The sequence below is a fragment of the Amblyomma americanum genome, chromosome 3, assembly GCF_052857255.1.
Source record: "Amblyomma americanum isolate KBUSLIRL-KWMA chromosome 3, ASM5285725v1, whole genome shotgun sequence".
Taxonomy (NCBI): domain Eukaryota; kingdom Metazoa; phylum Arthropoda; class Arachnida; order Ixodida; family Ixodidae; genus Amblyomma; species Amblyomma americanum.
The window spans coordinates 172,906,377-172,926,085 of NC_135499.1; the positions used below are offsets into that span (position 1 = coordinate 172,906,377).

General features: G+C 54.3%; 1 protein-coding gene across 1 annotated transcript in view; it reads left to right on the forward strand.

Moving 5' to 3' along the window:
* Nucleotides 1-19,709, forward strand: part of LOC144125440 (uncharacterized) — a 71,904-nt gene that overhangs the window by 39,546 nt on the left and 12,649 nt on the right. Inside the window, exons 2-8 of the mRNA XM_077658809.1 lie at nt 8,225-8,352; nt 9,074-9,170; nt 9,898-9,953; nt 10,218-10,265; nt 12,472-12,577; nt 14,840-14,900; nt 18,479-18,592. Coding sequence (XP_077514935.1) covers nt 8,250-8,352; nt 9,074-9,170; nt 9,898-9,953; nt 10,218-10,265; nt 12,472-12,577; nt 14,840-14,900; nt 18,479-18,592 — 585 coding nt within the window. The 5' untranslated portion in view covers nt 8,225-8,249. The remainder of the gene's footprint in view (nt 1-8,224; nt 8,353-9,073; nt 9,171-9,897; nt 9,954-10,217; nt 10,266-12,471; nt 12,578-14,839; nt 14,901-18,478; nt 18,593-19,709) is intronic.

Genomic DNA, 19,709 nt, shown 5'->3' on the forward strand with positions numbered 1-19,709 from the left:
TCCTCAGCGATTTGGTTTGGACTGACGTTTCTCGTCTTTGTATTCGTCTATACACCTGCTTCCGATCTCGTGACCTTCTGGAGAGAAAAAACTTCCCCGTGCGGCGCACGCGACTGCCTCGTCAACGGCTTTTCCGCAATGCACGCGGCACGCGAGTAGCGCCTTGAGAAAGGTCACAGAGGGAAATGGGCGTATACTGTATCGCTTAGCTGAGGGCTCTATAAGCCTACGTGGGCTTACAGAGCCCTGAACTTCAAATTTTGTGGTGTGAGGTTAGGGCATGTCCTACCCCGAACGTCGCCCGATTCTGCGAGCTTGGGCGCATCGTGCGCCTTGTCAGCCTTCGTCAGCTATACTTCCGTAGAGGCGTAGGCTTGCGGTGACGGTCTACGTCGAATACACATTTGAATTTGAATGTCATTAGCGAGCGCGCTTTTGATAACGATTCTGGCCGCTTATACCGAACGCGGCCGATAGTCTGAATTGTCGGGCGTATTTCGGGGCGTACAAATGTATACGTTCGCCTGCGTATGACGCACCTGCACGTATTTCACCCATTGTCTCTTGATACAAGAGTGCCAGTGCGCCGGACGCAGTCGGCCCGAACGGCAGGGAATCTCTCAGCGGAAGCCGTCACGTCATCGCTTGTACCGCACTTTCCTGAAAGAGAAAAATTCCCCCCGCGCACGGTTACCGAAAGGAGCGTGGTCGGCATCTGCAGCGGAGCTGACAGAACTCATATCGTGACTGAAAGACGCTTACTTCCGATGGGAGAGAGAACAGGGTTCTGACGGCACCCGCCGCGGGCTGTCTCCAAGCCTGTCGGGACTGACGACAGACCCGATGATGGACGTCTGGGCGCCTCGTCGCCTGTCGAACGCTGCGCTCACCTCGTCCGTTAGTCGGGGACAGCTACGCGTCAGAGATTGAACCTATGCCGCTTTGCGTTGCGGAGTCGCCTCGTTGTGGGGAAAGACTGGTGCTGCTGAGAACCAGACTGCCTTTGGTGTGCGCTTTGTTATACTGGGGCGCAGAGAAATCGAACACTGTGTTTTCGGCGTTTCGATGATCCTTACTCAAGTGCGCGCCGATCCGGTTTGCTGAAATTTGTTTACTTCAGATTGGTTTGGTCAGTCGACTCGCTCGCTTAGCACTAAATGTGTACGTAACGCGTTGGGGTGTGTATAGGTTTGACTGGTACGATTTCGGATTCGACTCGCCCCTGTCGTATTCATGTGAACGTTGCTGTTTTTGCAAGCGAATAAAGGGCGCCTTTCTACCAAAGGCGCGGAAAACGAAACGGAAAAGGTGTGCAGCAGGGTTCGAGCACTATGCGGGACCAGCTGCACACTTATGGGCTTGTGCGCTTGAACGGTGCGCTTCTCAAAAGCCCACGGGGGGATAAGCTTGTTGTATGCGCTTGGCGTTGTACAGTAGCAATTGTTGGTTCGAGAATGAAATGGAAATAAGGAGGTGCCGGCCGACAAAGACAACGAAGTATAAATAGAACACAGAAAAAACAGACAGGACGCTTGGCTACGCAGGGAGAACATTCGGTGGCCACCGATACGGGCTTTACTGGATTTTTAACGCAGTGCCGCCGATCAGAGAAGGGGCAAAAATATTTTAAATGGCTCGTTCTCCTTCTTCGCCCAGACACTTGTTAACGAGGGTGAACCGGCGGTGATGAAGCGGGGAGGCGCAGGTGGAGGTGATGAAAGGTATTTACAAAAATATGCACAGGCAAACAGTAAGTAACACAAGACAAAATAATCTCACACACAAGGAAACGACTCTACAGGACCTTACATTTCGACTAAACGTTTCAGTTAAAACCTAGGTGCTGTAAAATTATCTATTAAGCACGGAGCCTCTACTTAGACTGCCGTTTGATTCTTTTGCATCCGTTTTTAAAGGTTTTTCTAGTGAATAAGTTGGGGCTGTCAAAAACCATCCGTTTTAAAGATTTTGAAGAATAAACAAGTTGAGGCGGTCATCCCGGCGACCCGGCCCGGACTTCGATAAACCGATGAAATCCGTATACAGCAGCTGAGGGTTGCGTGCATTGAGGAGCGGCTTACAGGGGAGGTCTGCGAAAATATGAAGCAGGTTCGGGGAATGTGCTTCACTTCTTCACTGCCGCTTTTACCTTTCGGCGAGCTGTTTAGTCGAACATTTGCACAGCATGTAGAACCTTCACTCCCGCATAGGCTGACATCCTGTCACGTCATTTGCCAGTTAAAAGTGTACAAGGTACGTGGCGCGAATTGCAAAACGCAATGGTTGGAAGACGTGTCGACTTTCAGGTGACGTGACGCGACGTTGCACACTCGTCGACTCCCTCGTGACTTGAGGAGATGAACATCTCGTCACATCATGCGGGACACGAAGGAATAGCAGGTGCGCACGTTTTTCTTCGCGTCCTTTGCGAACGGGTACTGAGTGCGCTACGACGGCTGGGGAACTTTTACCATCCATCGAGGTTTCGCCTGGGAGGATACGCGCGAGCAATGCCTTCTCCCGGCGGCGTGAAGCGCGCCTTGTGCCGCTCGCACGCGCCGTACAAACACGCGGGCTCACCGCCATACTACGACTCCCCCCCTTCCACGCGGCCAGCGGCGGCGGCCATCTGGCTGCGTGCCGCGCCGTTCCCCCCACGTCCTTCTCCTTCGGCGGAATCCGTGGCCGCCGCCGCCACTGCGAACCCCCCTCCACCCGGTACAATGGCCCAAGGCCAACCACCCCGCGGGTGCCTCCTGTATTATGCAAGGTGACAGCGGCGCGGTGGCTCTCTCTCTCTCAGCGAGGATGCCCCCTGTTCTCTCCTCCTTTCTCCTCCGTGTGTGTGCCCGGATCCGCTGGCCCTCTCCTATTACTCCCGCCGTACAATCATCCGCGGGTATCGCGACCCCTGCTTGTCCCTACCACGGCCGCCGCACCACTCGAAAGCGCGCTGTCGTGGTACATGCGCTTGTTTGCATTGTGCGTCTGTATGTAACGCGCGCTCATCTCTTCTCGCGGGTTGTGCTGTGCGTCTGTAAGGAGGCGGCGGAGGGGGAGGCCGAATTCTTTTAATCGAGGTCTGCGTTAGAGGGTCAGTGTGCGATTGAGTACTCGTTTGCGTAACCGTAGCCCACGATGACCGGCAACTTTTTTCTTTCTTTTTTTTTTTTTTACCGCCGACATGGCGAACGTTTCGCTTCCACACGTGCTCACTGAGCGGTGTTTTCGCTCTCGCCTGGCGTATAAACGCGGCGCTGAGGTCGTACAGCCCTTTAGCGGTAGAGGAAAGTGCTGCGTAACGTCTTTTTCGTCGGGGTTATGCTTCGCGGTCGTCTTACGTTCATCGCTTGATTCGAGGCCATCGTCACAACTCTTCGCTTCCATTTACTCTCCCCGCCTTCACTGCTTGCCACTGGAAGGGAAGAAAAACTCGTTCGCTGGCGTGTGAAGCGTCCACCTTTCGGGCTCCCTCCGGCCCAGGAGGTGCATCTGCCACCTACGAGCTTCCATGCATTAACCACACACCAACCTCCACTTCTCAAAGGCCTCCACCCACCTCCATTCAACCTCCGAAATCCTCCCGACACCTTAATCCCACGGTGAAGACGATTGGTCGCCTAGAGCTGGAGCTGAGTACTGGAAGCACGAACGTTAGGTGGACTCTGATGCTAACGCATACACCGCCTCATTAATCGCATTGACGGTCCGTAACTTTCTTTTCCTGTCAAACTTGGTCGGAAGGAGGTGCCGGTGCAGCTGCAGCATAGCGGAACCTACTGTCTGTGTGGCCATTCTAGGACGCGGCTCAGGGAAGGTTTTATGCTGCTTCCACAGCCTATCCTTCGAGCCAACCCCCCCCCCGGGGCCGACACACACACACACACACACACACACACACACACACACACACACACACACACACACACACACACACACACACACACACACACACACACACTCTCTCTCTCTCTCTCTCTCTCTCTGAGAAGCCAGGAGGGCGTACAGGCGATGCAGTTCAGTTCTCCTACAGCTATAGTGCATAAAAGTTGCAGAAAAGAGAAGGAAGCAAATCGCTCATTTGGAGGGCATTTTTCGCGAGAGCACTGAGGTGAGAGCAAATTACGTCGAATGGCAAGTGCAGCGTGTAGTATTTGTAGTCAGTCGCGCACCGAATTGCGATTTTGAAAAGCAGCACAAGTTTTTCCCAGGGATAATGCATGCGCGTGTACACACGCGACGAAGAGGAGCAGTCAGCAGGGGAGTGAGGGCTCGCTTCCCTTTCGAGAACAACCCGCACCAGTCCGTTGTATACTATATACGTCTAGTCCCTTGCATACGTGCAGACCCCACCGTATACTATAGTATAAGTATAGCATAGCATAGCGCCGGGACTTTGTCCGATACCACTTTCCGGCCCACCGTATTGTTTTCGTCATGCTGGCTCGAACTTCGCTCAGGCTATGTGCCAAACCGGGCCGCGGGCATGTCGCAGTCGTGGGAAAGAGCCGTGAGCCTCTGTACTTCGCACGTTCCCACTTTTCAGAGCAGTGCGAAACACTCTGCATATCGTACCGAAGGGCGAGGTAATCGTGCTGAAGCTGAAGCGATGCTGCTAATTCCTTAGGGGAATTTGTTTTCATTATCCTCTTCCCGCTCGCACTCTTTCTCTCTCTCTGCTTTGAATTATTGAGGTTGTTCTCGCATGGTTTGCGCCTGCACGTTTTCATGCGGATCTAGTGATGCGGCTACAGCGGTGCGACCGCACTGACCGCACGGCGGCGTTCGCGTCTTACGCATGGCCTGCGGGCGTCGCCGCCATCCCGCTGGCGCTGAGGCGAGCAATAACAACGTCGTCCCTGGACCGCTATCTTTAGCCGCCGACTGGGAGGGCCCGGCGCGCGGCCGCCTTTGGCGACACGGCCGCGAGCGGGGGTGCAGGCTGCGGAGGAAAGATAATTGACCTTGCGGGTTCGTGGACCCGGCGGGAAGGCTTTTCTGCGCCGACGCGCCTTTGAAGCGTCTGGGTGGCCTCCGACCAGTCAGCGCGGAACAGCTGTTCACGGGAGGCTTTGGCGCGAGATTTAGGGAACGGCTTGGGACGTTGTCTGTGGTTTTTCGAAGCGTGCGCGCCAGTTTGCGATGATTGGATCGAGGCGCGTCACTTCGTTCGTCGGTTCGTCACTTGTAGTCTTGCGAAAGAGCTGCAGCGCAGCGACTGCTTGAAGCTCTTCAGCTTACCTGCGCTACAGCCGGCCGGTATAGTAGTTGCGTATGCAGTAATGGCGGCGGTTATGCCGAGAACGTCTGCGCGGTTTTGACTGTGGCATCTGTAGTCAGATACAAACAACTCAAGAACAAAGCGGCAGATGCCCCTTCAAGGATGTCCTCCAGCCAATGGCGTCAACCGATTTTCATGACGCCGCGGTTATTCCGAATAAGCCGTGGTTATTCCCCTTTCATCTGGCATCCCCCGCGATTTCACGCTAGCAGGTACAAAAGGATCAGTCAAGGGAGAAAAAGGAAGGATCGGTAAAAAAAAAAGAGGGGGGGGGGTGTAGGGAAATTGATCGACGCCATTGGTTGAAGGGACTCCTTTTATGGGCATTTGCCGCTTCGTTCTTGAGTTGTTTCCAACTGTAGTCGTGGGTCAGTGTACTCTAACTGAAGCGTCTTGGATCCTGTGGTCTTCAGCACAAAGTTATAGCTGATGCGTTGCAGGGATCGGCAATGGTAACGTCCACTTTGAACTTCTGTCGGAGTGTAGCTAGGGTTATTGCAACGGGCGATTGCTTGTTACGTGTTTCGGGTCGCACATCTCGACGGTAAAACGGCGCGCTTGCACGCGTGCGCTTCTTTGAACGGCAAAGGAAAACAACCTTCCCGCTAGGCGCGGTGACGCCGCCGCAAGAGCAGTTTTGGCGCACCGAGGCGTCTGCCTTAGAACCTGGGATATAGCGAGAAATAATGTCTCGATTCGGAGCCCCCACCGCTGCCAGTTCCTTCGCGAGCCACGCTTTCGCGTATTGTTTCCGCGATGCGCGGCATCTGTTGATGGCACCCCGGCGTTGCCCGAACCGTTCTCGCGAGAACAAAGGAAGACAGGAGGAAAGAAATAAAGATGGGCGAAGCCGAAGTGCGGCCGGGGAGGGAGAACGAACGACGTACGGCACGGACGCTCACTGCTTCCTCGTTGCCCGCGTGCGCGTCATATATTGGAGCCGCTCGGGCGGAAGCAAAAGCGCCCGGCGGAGAAGAACCGCTGCGCGCGGATTCGCGAATCGGCGCCCGACGCGGTTGTAGGGGCGCGCAGCATTGCTTTGTGCGCGTTCTGCGGAGGAGAGCGCGGGAAGGCCGAAAGAAAGGAGGGGGAACAAAAAGTACGCGGGGAGACAAATGACTTGGCTTCTTCGTTGGAGCGGCGGTCGGTGGTGCTTGTCACGCCGAACGACGACGGCGGCGCTTCGGGTGGTCGTCGTTCGAGTGGGGAAGAGTGGGAGAGAATAACGCCGAAGATGATATCGGGCCGCTCGCGTGTAGTACCGGTTTGTTTTGATATGCGGCTTGCGCTCGTAATGGCCTCTCTCGGGCGGAGCGGCGGTGCATCCGAAATTGGGAGCTTCGGCGCTGCCGACCTTGGGAGACTCCCGCTTGCGGTTTTACTTTACCCCTTTTGTATGTGTGTGCGAGTTTGCGGACATTGTCTTTGGTTAGGACGAAGAAAGGAATATATATATATATATATATATATATATATATATATATATATATATATATATATATATATATATATATATATATATATATATATATATATATATATATATATATATATGAAGGCGTAACTTTGAGCGCCAAAGAAGGTACGCGTAAGTTTGAATGGCGCATGGTGCGGTGTTTTTTTTTTTTTTGAACGGCGACGCATTCGTACTCTTTGTTTTGTCGGGGACTCGTGGCTGTCTCGAATGTGGGCGGGGCTGCTGCTTACTTGGAGTGTTATGTAGTGCACGGCCGAACGCGGTCTGTTTTGCTTATGCACCCCGTTAACGAAGAGCGCAAGAGGACTTTGAACTTTGCTGGAGTTTCGTGAACTGGTCGACCCGCCGCTCGTGTTTCACTGCCCTATAGGTGTTCGGCTGCCGAGCGACTGTTCACGGGTTCGCCGTGGTGCATTTCATTGAATCCCAAGTTGTAGAAATTACTCAGGAACCATACACATTTGCGTGCCCCGTGGCCCGCAGTATTGCTTCAGTCAGTCAACCAATCAGTCAATCAATCAATCTTTAGCTAGACGCTACTGACTGTGTACCACATTGTTTTCTGTATTGCGCGGTTTTGTTTCTTTTCGAACCAAAAGGTATGTTTCCGATGGGCGATTCGGTTACAGGAGCGCCGTGTTCCAGTCGTTGATCCGGAGCAACTTGCACCGCAGTCCGGAGCGCGGTCCTGCGTTTAACAGTCGACGATTGTGACGTCGCAGCCATCGCTGTGGACTGAGTGCTTTTTCGCGGATTGAGAGTGATACACCGGATCGCCGACTGGAATTCTGCATTAACGGCAGCCGAGAGTTCTGCCTGCTTGTCAGATCGAACGAAGAGTAGCCGGGGAAATTTCTCGTGCGAATGGTATTATACGTCCCGCGCCGGGAGAGAGTTGCTTGTCTTGCACGCGACGTCGCTGACGCCATGATGGCGGACCAATCAACGCTAGTCCATAATGCACGTGAGAACTGATGACGATGATCTGGATAAGATAAGCATGGATACGTCAGTTGTGGTGTTGGTACTCCACGGCCGGCATATAACGTCGGTGCATACGAGCCACTGCTCCGCGTTTGCCACGAGTGCACTCAGCAGCCGAGCAACATACAGGGAGCGCTGTTTTGCAGGGAGTCCTGAAACTGGTATTTTGTTGTGGCGCTAGTTGCTGGGCTGTTTGCGGTTTGCCCGTGTTCTAAGCGCCAGACTTTCTCTCACCTACCTAGCCCGCTGGAACGCTCGGGGGCGCCCTTCGTTATGACGCAACGTTTTGCGCTTTCGTTCGCCCGATGTCCTCTTGCGCTCCCAATTCCTTTCAGCAGCAGGCCAGTCCAAGAAGAGATCCGAGTGCTTCTGGCGTGATCGTAAATAACCAGTCTTGGTGTACCACACGCAGAGATGCGCAGAGGGATAGCGGACGCTAATAAAACACACTGTGTGCGAACTTCCCTTTCTCCTTTGCACAGGGTGTCGCGGGGCCCCCCTCGAACGATGCCGGGTGCGAGGCTGGCCGACCTCAACTCGGTTATCTCGTGCGTGCTGTGCGGCGGCTACCTGGTGAATGCCACCACGCTCGTCGAGTGCCTGCACTCATGTGAGTCCCTCCGCCCGCCTCTCTTTCACCTCAAAGCTATTTATTTACTCCGCCTCGTGACTGCTTCGCTGAGGCGCCGGCAGTGACTCGGCTGCGTGTGACTTGGGAGTCTCTTTTAGTGGGCCAGTAGTTGAGTCGCGTATTGGAGGAATGGAGCGCTGTTCAAATCGGAGATTGTGCGCGACTTTCGTTCTCTTTCTTTTACGTTTTGTTATTTTCCGCGCACACGCGACCGAGTAGTCAGTCTGTATCGGGGGATCACGAAGAAATTAAGCGCCTTGACTGCAGCCGCATATGGGAGGGTTCTGCGGGCGTAGACGGTTGGCTTCTCTCTATATGATTCGCGTAGAAGCCCATCCTTGCGAAAAGAAAAATAAAAAAAAACAACTAGCAGCTTCTTCCGAAGACGACGTCTGCAGGCTGTTCTCAAAGCGGTGGCTAGACCGAGAGCTGCCGTTTTTTTTCTCTCTCTCTCTCTATGTACTTCGCGTCGCCTATTTTAAAAATCTCTTGTATTTAAGGAAAAAGGTAGAATGTTCTATCTGGCGGCCAGTTAACGAGCTGCCCTCAACAACGCCCTCTGTCGGCATTTCTTTATTTTTCTCTCCTCGTGCCGGCTGTCCTTCGCGTGTGTGCCAGTTGCGAGACGGCCGAAGCGAAGCGTCCGAAAACTTGCGCACTGTGCGTGACATCCTGTTCCTCTCCCTCGCATTCGCCGCAGTCTGCAGGGTGTGCATCGTGCGCTACCTGGACACCAGTAGGCTCTGCCCCATCTGCGACGTGCCTGTGCACAAGACCAAGCCCCTGAACTACATCCGGTGCGTATAGAAATACAGAATCCGCCGTCTCATGCTGTGGCGTATATATGTATATACATGCGTGCGTTAACTCTTCGACCGCGTGCGGCGGCGTCTTCCGGCTGCTTGGCCCAGTACACATTTCTGGCGTAAAGCGGTTGGGTCCGTTGCAGGCGCATAGTCAGGGATCCATTCTTGTTGACAGCGCGTTAAAGCACAGGGACAGAAGAAACACAGTGGACGACGTCACGTCAGCGCCTGTGACGTCGTCCTCTGTGTTTCTTCTGTCCCTGTGCTTTAACGCGCTGTCAACAAGAATGGATCATTACCAACTAGCCCGGCAATTTGGCCTATTCATAGTCAGGGAGAGGCCCAGTGGGGTCCCTCCTCCTCTCCAAAACACCTTTGGCGGGACATTCGCCGGCACAACCCCTTCTACACCCATCAGTGTTCTTGCAAAATGGAACATTGCGAATTGGGCCTCCTTCGAAGGAAAAATTTGGCCCACGCGCCTGGTGCGGTGTGCAGCTAAAAGTCATTGTGTATACGTGATTGCGTGCCTTAGAACGCGCAGAAGGGCTGCAGGTGTCAATGCGTGTTCGTCGGTTAGGTCAAGCGAGCGCGTGTGAAGCGTCGATTTAATTTCTGGTCAATTAACCCGAATTTAATCAAACACACAAGCTCGACCTTGCAGCTGTGTGGACACCGTGGTGAAGACACGTTTCCTTTGCATTTTGCCCGCGTGCAGGCCGGACAACACTCTCCAAGACATCGTCTACAAGGTGGTTCCGGGCCTCTACCAAAGTAAGCGAACGCTGTACACGCTTTTAGAATGTGCATAGCAGCACCACGCGGAAAGCAAAGCGCGCATTCAGCCGCCATCACTGCGCGCAGTGAAACTGCGTGCGGATTTCGCTCCCGTCTCCTTCGTGGCGACGGGATTCCGGCGCTTATCGCCGTCCACGCAGAGCGCTTTGCTTTTCGCTAACGCTGGCTTTGTGTGCGGCATCTCCTTGGTGTTACCAGGGGGAGCTGTATTTCGAGTTCGAAATGTTTTCTCCATTGCAGGAGAAATGAGGAAGAGGCGCGACTTCTATGAGAAACACCCAGGACCAGGTGAGTACAGACATTTGCCGCTATATAGTTACTGCTCGTATAGCGTGCACATTCATCGTGGCTGCGTGTACAAGGATCGCTGCATGGATTCGGCCGTTCACGCGCGGCACCTGGTAGCCCGCTAGTAAATTTGCGGCAGGTTCTATAGATTTCACTTGTTGGACAACGCACGCGTTGCTTGGATGCACGCGAGCGTCTGAAAAGGCCGTATTTTGGGCCGTCTGGCGCACCAGCTCTTCCAAAGCAGCTGCCAAGCACAGAAGAGTCTTGTTTCATATAGTACGAGTAGTTCACCAGCTTCTTGTCCGTATAGCAGAGATGCAGCAACCCTTCAGAAACAAAATAGCGTCTTCGAACCGAACATCAGTTCTCGCTGCTTCCAGCTGTCTCACTAGCAGCCAGTTTTAGAATAATGGTGCGATGTCCCCCTAACCAATAGAGCCCCCCTATTCTGAAGCTCTCTGTAGTGTCGCTATAGTGTCGCCACCCAAGCGGCTGTTGGTGCCAACAGTTGGTGTCAATCCCATTTTCCGTAGCGTCTTCGTGGCTACGATGACTGTGAGCACGCGGACAGACACTGAGCGTCCTCTGGAGTGCGGGTTGCAAGGTCGTGAAAAAAAACCGGAGGAAAGCCGGCGAGGTCGTTGGGCCCCCACCCCCCGCACTCTACCTGTCCGTCGTTAGCCGGGACGCGTGGTTATCAAGCCTGGGCGCCAATGTTGAACAGCTCACGCCAGCAAGCAAAAGCTGGGCTCCCCTTCCTTTCCTAATTTTGGAAACGATTGCGCGGCCCATCTTCAGGGAACCAAGGTCAACGATCGGGAGAGGGTGTGGGTCGGAGAAATGCGGGTGTTGTGTGCGCAACACCTCTCGACTTTTTGCATGTTTTTGTATTCACAGAGGGCCTGCCGTTGATTGGTCTACCAACTCTATTGGTTACGGCTATTGGTTAGATTCTTGCAGACGTCAGGCAGCTACCGTGGCCGCGGCCAATAAGCCGCCTAGCTCCGGCGGGTCGGGAAGCTCCCTCTCCCAGGGGTAGGGCCGCCGGAGAGGAGCGCCGACCTTCAAACGTGCAAACTGTGACGAGAGAGGGAAAGGCGCGAAGACGCTGAAATTCAAATTTTAACTGTTCTTCGGAAGGGGCGCTCTTCGGGGTAAACTGCAAAAAATTTGGAACTTAAAATCTGAGCTCATTGAATACCCGCCGCGGTGGCTCAGTGGTTAGGGCGCTCGGCTACTGATCCGGAGTTCCGCGGCGGCTGCGACCGCGGCGGCTGCGTTTTTATGGAGGCAAAACGCTAAGGCGCCGGCGTGCTGTGCGATGTCAGTGCACGTTAAAGATCCCCAGGTGGTCGAAATTATTCCGGAGCCCTCCACTACGGCACCTCTTTCATCCTTTCTTTTTTCACCCCAACCTTTATCCCTTCCCTTACGGCGCGGTTCAGGTGTCCAACGATATATGAGACAGATACTGCGCCATTTCCTTTCCCCCGAAACCAATTATTATTATTATTAACTACAGTTAACTCTGTTTCTGCAAAGCGCATTGAAAAATTCTCCCTGGACAATATGCGTGAAGCGGCGTGCTTTAACATCACAAGTATAGCGCAACTTTATTAAGCCCCTTTCAGAGCCCCTTTAAGGGAAAAAAAGCAGCTCAACAGAAGAGGTCGAAGGAACGGACAACGCGCAAAAGAGGCAATCTGGAAAATTCGTCATTCATTTCCTTTTTTTTCACCTTTTTTCATCCAAATTTGCGTCTTCACAAAATTAACCAATTACTCCACTCCTTACCCATGCATGTGTGCGTTTGTATAAACAATTTACCCTGGCCAATCCCCCACCGTGGCTTCGTGCCATTCAGCCAGAGGCCATCATCATCATCATCATCAAATTCGTCACGATCTCCCCCGGGCTAGCCAAGCAGCGGGCTCGCCAAGCAACGCGTCTTTCGAGGCCTCAGCTGATGTCTATCTTCGACGTCGGCCTTTGCAGGACACGATGATGTCGCTAGCGTCATTTCGCGTCAAATACGGAAGCGCCGGCGTCTATGCGCGTGGCACCGTCTTCTTTCCGGGTTAGAGGCATGTTACTGCGTTTCTTCGTGGCTAGTGGAGTGTCGTGTCCGCGGCAGCGCGCAGTCGGCCGCCATTCGCTTCTATAGCCTGGCTGCGCTGCCTTCTCCGTTCTTTGCCATCCGCAGATCCAGGCGTCAAGTGTCGCGAGGACCGGGGCGTCGTGGACGACTCCGTGAGACTCATCTTCAGCCCCGATGACACCATCAGCGTCTCCCTGGAGTACAGCATGGGGTAAGCGGTGGAACGTACAATGTCCCTTACGACCCCGACGCCGTCGATAGTTATGCGGGCGTAGTTACAATTTTGATGGAGCGCAACTTGGCAGTGTGTGACCTCCGATACGAAACCGTGCTTTCATGTGCAGGCGTTAATCCTTCGATGTTGGTGACAGATGAGCCTTTTCCCTGCGATCTAAAGGGCGCTGATGCTGAGAATTAATATGAAAGTTTCTCCGAGCCACGGCAAAGCAGCGTAGCGTTTGCCTCTCAAACCGAAGAGAGCTAGCAATACTCGCCACCGACAACCGAGCTTTTTCCCCGGGTTCATAGATTTGACGTCGCAGTCCTGATCCTCCGTTTATCGTGTAACATCGGCTCGTGCTGCCTTCGCGAGGAATATACAGACCACAGGATTTGACACCAGGTCGTGTCGCGAAGCTCTTTTGGAACGCTATAGAGCGAGAAATTTAGTTCCTTCCCTCTCCAATCTTTACTCGTGGCGCTGCACCACGACCCAGAAGCAAATCTCCTGGCACCTAGTAGTAAATAACTTTATTAAGGACAGAGCTCCTGCGACCGCAGTTCCGACCCACACATTCTAAACAATCACCTGTGCCGCCGTTCGCTTCGCGCCGGGTAAGCGGCGCGTCCACGTCACCCGTCGCGCCTGTTGATGATCAGCTTGAGCGTTGCGTAACCGCTGACGTCATGGAGTAGGCGGTGTGACGTTGGCGACTCCCGCATTTAATTCGCAGCGCCCCCTTCCCTCATTTCCCTAGTTCTCACTGCGGCGTCCCCAACCTTTCTTCCTGTGCGGGGTGCGGGCGCGCGTGTCCTCCGCCGCAATCGATACCGCGTACGCTGCTGCCGCCGCGTGCGCGTGTGTGCGTGAAACTCCGGCGGCTGTGCCGCGTGGCGCCTCGGCGGCTGTGCGCTCCCTTTCCTCCTCTCTGGGCTGCTCGTTCGTTCCTCCGGCCTTTCTGTTCATTTACTTTTTCACTCCGCACAGCCTTTTGCGCGGGGAGCCGGTGCGTGCGTGCGTGCGTGTGCGTGCCCGCTCGCTAGCCGCACGTAGACCGTTTCTGCAGCTATCGGCGTAGAGCGCGGCGTTTCTCGCGCGCTCCTCGGGAGAGGCACGCGGCTCGACCCCGCGCGCTTGGCCGCTGCTAAATGGGAGGAGAGCAGTGGGCGACTGTTTATCTCAATTGGGCTGTGGCCGTATAAAACGCGTCCTTCCTAGGTGGCTCTCCCCTCGACGAGCGCTGCCCTTCCCCACGATTTGGCGGGCACCCTTCCCCCCTTCCTCGACGCCCTTTAGCCGGCGGCGTCAAGGCTCAGTAGTAGGAGCGCTTGCTTGATTTAAAGGTCGCCGCGGACGCCCGTCGCCTTCTTCGCTTGGGTAGAGGGGCCGGGTGGCTCGTGCGGGCTCGCGTCGCTGTCGTTTTTGCGGCGACTGTCGTGGCAGTAGTAATAACGCGCGCTGCGTCTGCGATTTGGTTGTTTTTATCCCTCGTCTTGGTTCAAAGCGTTGCGCGAAATAACGTACTGAATTGAAAGCTGCGAAATAACAGCGCAACAAAACGGCCTTGGTCTTGTGGCAAATGCGAAGCTCCCGACTATTGCGCCCGGGCTTTCGTAGCTGGAAGTGGAGATACGCGACGCCTTCTCGTGACTCGCGATGCACCACACCGTCGAAGTCGAGAGAGAGTACTTGCGCGGGAGGGATCTCAAATGCTATCTCATTGTACTCTTAGGGGCAGGTTAAGCTTACGTTAAGTGGTGAAGGAACAGTACCCATTTCTGTGAAGCGATACGCAAAGGGGGATCCCAGGGCACTGAAGGGACCCCGTTAACGCTATCCCGTCATGTCCTTACGGTGGAGCTTTAGCGTTCCGTCCAGTTTTTTACTTCCCGCACTGAGCGAATCTTCCGGTTGAAACTGGGAACCATCGGGGAATTTGCGCTAGGTGTACGCTTGCACTGAGTGACCGCGATAACCTGCATTCACGAGGTCTGTCTGGAGGTAGGAATGAAAAAAAAATGCAGACGCATGCAGGTTCGAGGAGCGCAAGTTACGTTAGATTTGGAGCGTAAGCCTGTAGAGTTCTGATCGTGGCACGACGCTTGCTTGCATGCATGCTTGCAAGGGTTTGCTGTGACCGCGTTCCCATTTCTTAACGTCTGCAGTGCGAGCGTGGTCATCGGCTGGCGGTTCGCGATTGTGTATGCTAATGCTGTTTCATTCCCCCCCCCCCCCCTTTTTTTTTCGTCGCAGCAAACAAGAGCAGAGTTCCGGTGAGAAGAAGGAGGAGACCACTGACTCCGGAAGCCAGACGGTACGCGCTTGACGCGACGACACAATTCTTTCGCAGCCTGCTCCTTTTCGCGTACTCGCTCACTCGTCGGCATTTCTCTCTCGGGGTTGACGTGTAGTCGCCGCATTCCAGGTGCATGTATATGCCATCTCTGCTGAAGTAAAGGACGGGCCAAGGTATCTCGGAGACCTTTGCTTTTTCGGCAGTAGGGATATTCACGGGACAGCATTGCCCTTTCATCCTGAGCAGCCCGACTTCGTTTGCCCGCGCCTCGCAAAGGGCACGGCATTCCTTCGTTATGTCCATTATTTCATTGTAAACAGTTTCGTTATAACGAGGTACGACTGTATATACGTACAGAGTTCTCAATTTGCCGTGCGTGTGAGCAGCCAGTCCATTCGGCTGTGCGCGCAGTCTCCCGCCACGAGCCCGGCTGAGCTCGGCGGCGGGGACCCCCGCGATCGATGGGCCGCCGCCAGTCGGCCGGGAAGGGGTCGCGCGCTTGGTCCCCGTGTGTCTTGGCGACGCATGACGTGCGTTGTACGCTCGCCAAAGAGCATTCACGCGGACGGCCGCAAGGGCGTATACTGCGTAGCAGTCGTCACAGCGCAGCTGTGAGTGGCCGCGGCAGCGGAGCGTTTATTGCACACAGACAGCTGGTCCTATAGGTTTGTGCACCGCCAGCGGAAACAGGCCATTAAATCTTTCCGGCGTCCTTTGTGCCCGTGCCGTGGGGCGTCATTTGCTAAATGCGCTTTGTGGAGGGCGACAAAGAGGAGGCCTCTGATCAAGTTTAGCGTTTTCTTATATATATATATCTATCAGCGGCTATGCTGATCGGCTGCTGACCCGAAAGACGCGGGTTCGATCCCGGCTGCGGCGGTCGTATTTCGATGGAGGTGAAATGCCAGAGGCCCGTGTACCGTGGGTGCACGTTAGAGGACTCCAGCTGGTCGAAATTATCCGTAGCCCTCTACTACGGCGTCCCTCAGAGCCTGAGTCGCTTTGGGACGTTGAACCCCACAAACGAACAGTCACATTCTGGTTAACTGCGTTTTTGTGTTTTTTTTAAATTTTCCCCAAAAATTTGGAACCCTGTGCAGCTGTGTAATGCTGGTCGTCATTATTTATAGATAGTGCAGTTTAAGGTTCCTAGTGGTTAATCAGGTGTGTGATAGTGTCCCATGCAGCGGTGACGTACCTCTTACTATTACTGTTCACATCGCGAAGACCGATATTGCATATCTGTATCCAGTCAGTTTATAGCTGCTGCGCTTGTCTTTCAATGTCTTGAATGCCGCATAGAGAGGCTCTTTGCAGATATTCATGAAATAAGGGAAATGGAAACGCCTATCAACTGTGCATCTTACCGCTGTTCTGCATGAACCCCCCCCCCCCCCCCCCAAAAAAAAAAAAACACTTGTACTGCCTTGCACTGGCGCTGTCGACTCAAAACACCGCGAAGAAACAATTTGGTTGGAGTAGTCGAGCCTTTGTTCAGATCGCTCTCCATATTAACTGAACAAGAATACATGGGCTGCAATATGTTCCAGTTCATATTAACAGGACATGACTGTGTATACCTTTGTGCGCATTCCAGGGTGTGCTACCCTTCGCGTAGAGCATACGTATTGCTATTAAGCTGTCGGGCACTGATCGTTTGTTCGGTAGCTGGAAAGTGCGTTAAGAAAAAAAAAAAGACGCGACAATTTACTGTTTACCGCTGCACGAAACTGTCGTCGTCATTTCGTTTTGATTGGCTAAAAGATAGAAATGCCGTGATTTAGTTCCGTTTCTCGTCTTGTCCGCGCGTTCTTCGTTAAAACGTTCCGGCCGGGCGTACGACGGCTGTACGACTGCGAAGATGCGTCGCCGGAGTCGGAGACAGCGGCAATGCTCAGCTTCTGTCTCTCCCTCTCACCTTGGAATGGGGGGGGGGGGGTTGGATCGCAGAGAAAGAGGGTTTCCGCGGCCACTTCATCGTCGTTTATCGCGTTCCTCCGTTTAGTGCGCTGTTTACGGGCTTCTGGCGCCGCTTTCCCTTTCGATTGGCCCCTACCGTAAACGTTCTCTCCTCCTTCTGTCTCCTCGCGGAAAAGGTGGGTTGTGGGCGGCGGAACTGAAGAGGGGGAAATCTAGAAAGCGAAAGCACTGCCGATCCCCCTGACTTGCGGTGTTCCCGCTTTGACCGCCCAGGGTCTGTATAGTTCTAGCCAGGCAGCGCGCGGCAATCTGCTCTTTCGCTCTCGTGTCTCGTGCTTGCGGTTTGTGGTCTGCCGTGTGTGTGTGTGTGTGTGTGTGTGTGTGTGTGTGTGTGTGTGTGTGTGTGTGTGTGTGTGTGTGTGTGTGTGTGTGTGTGTGTGTGTGTGTGTGTGTGTGTGTGTGTGTGTGTGTGTGTGTGTGTGTGTGTGTGTGTGTGTGTGTGTGTGTGTGTGTGTGTTTTGCACAAGTTGGCCCGCGTGCTCAGCCGTCGCGGATTCCCGCCACGGGAGACTGGCACGGCGCTGGGCTTTGCCTTGGGGCGCAGTGGCTCGATTTGCGGCTCCCTTCGTTGCCTTCGAGTTTACTTGACGCTTTCTGGCTTTAACCTCTGCTTGCTCACTATCTTCCCTATCTTGCGGGAGCGCAGTCTCGTGGCCGCGGTTTGGAGCGGGCTCGTTGGCATGCGAGATCGCGATGAGAAGACACCGCAGAGACAGGGCATGATGCTCTGTCGTTCTGTTCCTACCTTCTCGCTTCCCGCCCCGGCGTCGTTATAGGAGTAGTCGCATGAAAAGGGAGTTTAAGCCTTTGAGCGTTTTATACCGCCACGTGCTGGGCGATTGTAAAAAATAAAAGTTTTATCATAGTGCCATCCGCGTTTCGCTACCCTGATCGCGCCCGCATCTGGCAGAAGCTTATCACGGTAGCTGATCACTGTTCGCACCCTGCGATATCTATTTGAAGGGGCGGATTTATGGGTCAATGGTCCAGGGGGCGGTCTTGCGTCATGCATTTATAGGATTTTTTTCGCCGAAAAAATGGGAGTTAGCACGATTTTCCTACGCAAAAATGTCTCCCCATGCAAAAATGTCCTATGGCCGGCTATAGGATTTTGGCCCAAATAGCTTTAAACCTTTCCTATTTCTGTCTATAGCTGTATATACAGGCTGAGATATTTTTCTATAGAGAGCTTTAAGGCAGTTGTATGGTTCCAAAGCTATCGCTTTAGTGGCATAGATTTTTCAATAGCTGGCAATAAGCACCTCTGTGGGTGCTTATAGACGTTCATAAAAGGCAATAGACGGACATAGCTTTTTCCACAGACGACCATAGGACGTTTTTGTATGGGTCGCCTGATGAGAGGCGACCCCCCCCCCCCCCCCCCCCCCCCCCACACACACACACACACACTTCCGCCCCTGCATCGTCAGTGGCAGTGCAGCGCTTCCTCTATTTTTACAATAGAGGAGGCGCTGGGCAGTGCCACTTTCGAAGTTAGTCGTGGCACAGCCGGTAGTTCTTTTTTCGGCGACCTGCTCGTGTTCGGCCGTGTGTCCTCATTGCTCTCCATGCTCAGTCTCGCTTGATGCTGAGCACCGTATTCCCTCCCTTCCCAGGAACCCCAGGGTGCGTCGGCGCAGCGGCGCTTCCTCTGCTGCCCGGCGGCCTTCACCATCAGCCATCTGCAGAAGTTCATCCGCATGAAGTACAGCCTGGCGGCCCAGTATCAGGTGGGTGGCCTCCTTCCTTTGGTTCTTGACCGAGGGGGCGTTGTTTCCCGCGCGCACTGCTTGCGGGAATGGATAAAAATGGGAGCGCGCACTTCGGTCCGATTCGTTCGCCGCGGGGAGTCCGTTAAGCGCGCTAGCTGTAGAAGATATCTGCGAAGCGACGAGTAATTCTTTACCTAAGCCGATAACTACAGTGCCTCGAATTGGGGTGGATTAAAGAAGGGTTAAATTTAAAAAAAAAAGAAGGGATCCGATTGTGAATGTCGGTCCGGAGTTCGGCTGTCAAGTTCCCGTGAAGGAGGGGATGGCTTTGGAATGGTACCGGAGGGAAACGCGGTCTGATTTGCTCGTAGCTGCATAAATGATGTGCTGATAATAGGACGACTGCTGGACTTCGTCGCTCCCCCCCCCCCCCCCCCCAACCCTTTTAGCGCCAAAGCGCTACTTCACCACCAAAGCTGGAAAACCCGAAGCATGCGTGAAGCCTCAACGTTTGACGGAGCGGCAGTGACGGAGGCCTTGTGCAGCTGCTTCTTCAACGCCCAAGTTATGAGCGCGAACGTACACGTGCGGGTGTGCACTTTGTTGATCTGCGCCGAAGAAGAAAAAGTAATACAAGCTGCGAGGACGCAGAATGCGCTTTGTGGGAGCTTTCGCCACAGGCTGTGAAAAATTCAATGCTTGGGGCCCAGAGGCCCTCGGTGTGCGAGCCATATGGCCTCGCGCCGGCCACGCCGCTTGCTTCCCACGGCGCTCGTCCTTCCTCGGACCCGCTGGTATACCGAGAAGCGGCCATTCGTTCTGCTGCGCTTTCGCGGACGACAGGCTGCGCGCGGCCGTATACAGCGGGGAAGGGGGGGCGCGCTTCCTGAGGCTGCGGTTCGCGGTAGCGGTGTCGCCGCTGCCGCTGCAACCCGACTGCTATCTATGCTCAGTGGAAGCGCCGACGATCATTTTTTTCCCCCGCTGCTGGGCCTGCGCCGGAGGTCCTGTCGGTCGGTTCATTATGCTGCCGACGGAGGCGCACGAATGAATATGGATGCAGCGAGGAGTGAGCACACGCAGGCACCGGTTAGCTGAGCACACACGCTTCCGTACGAGCGGTCTCTGCGAATCG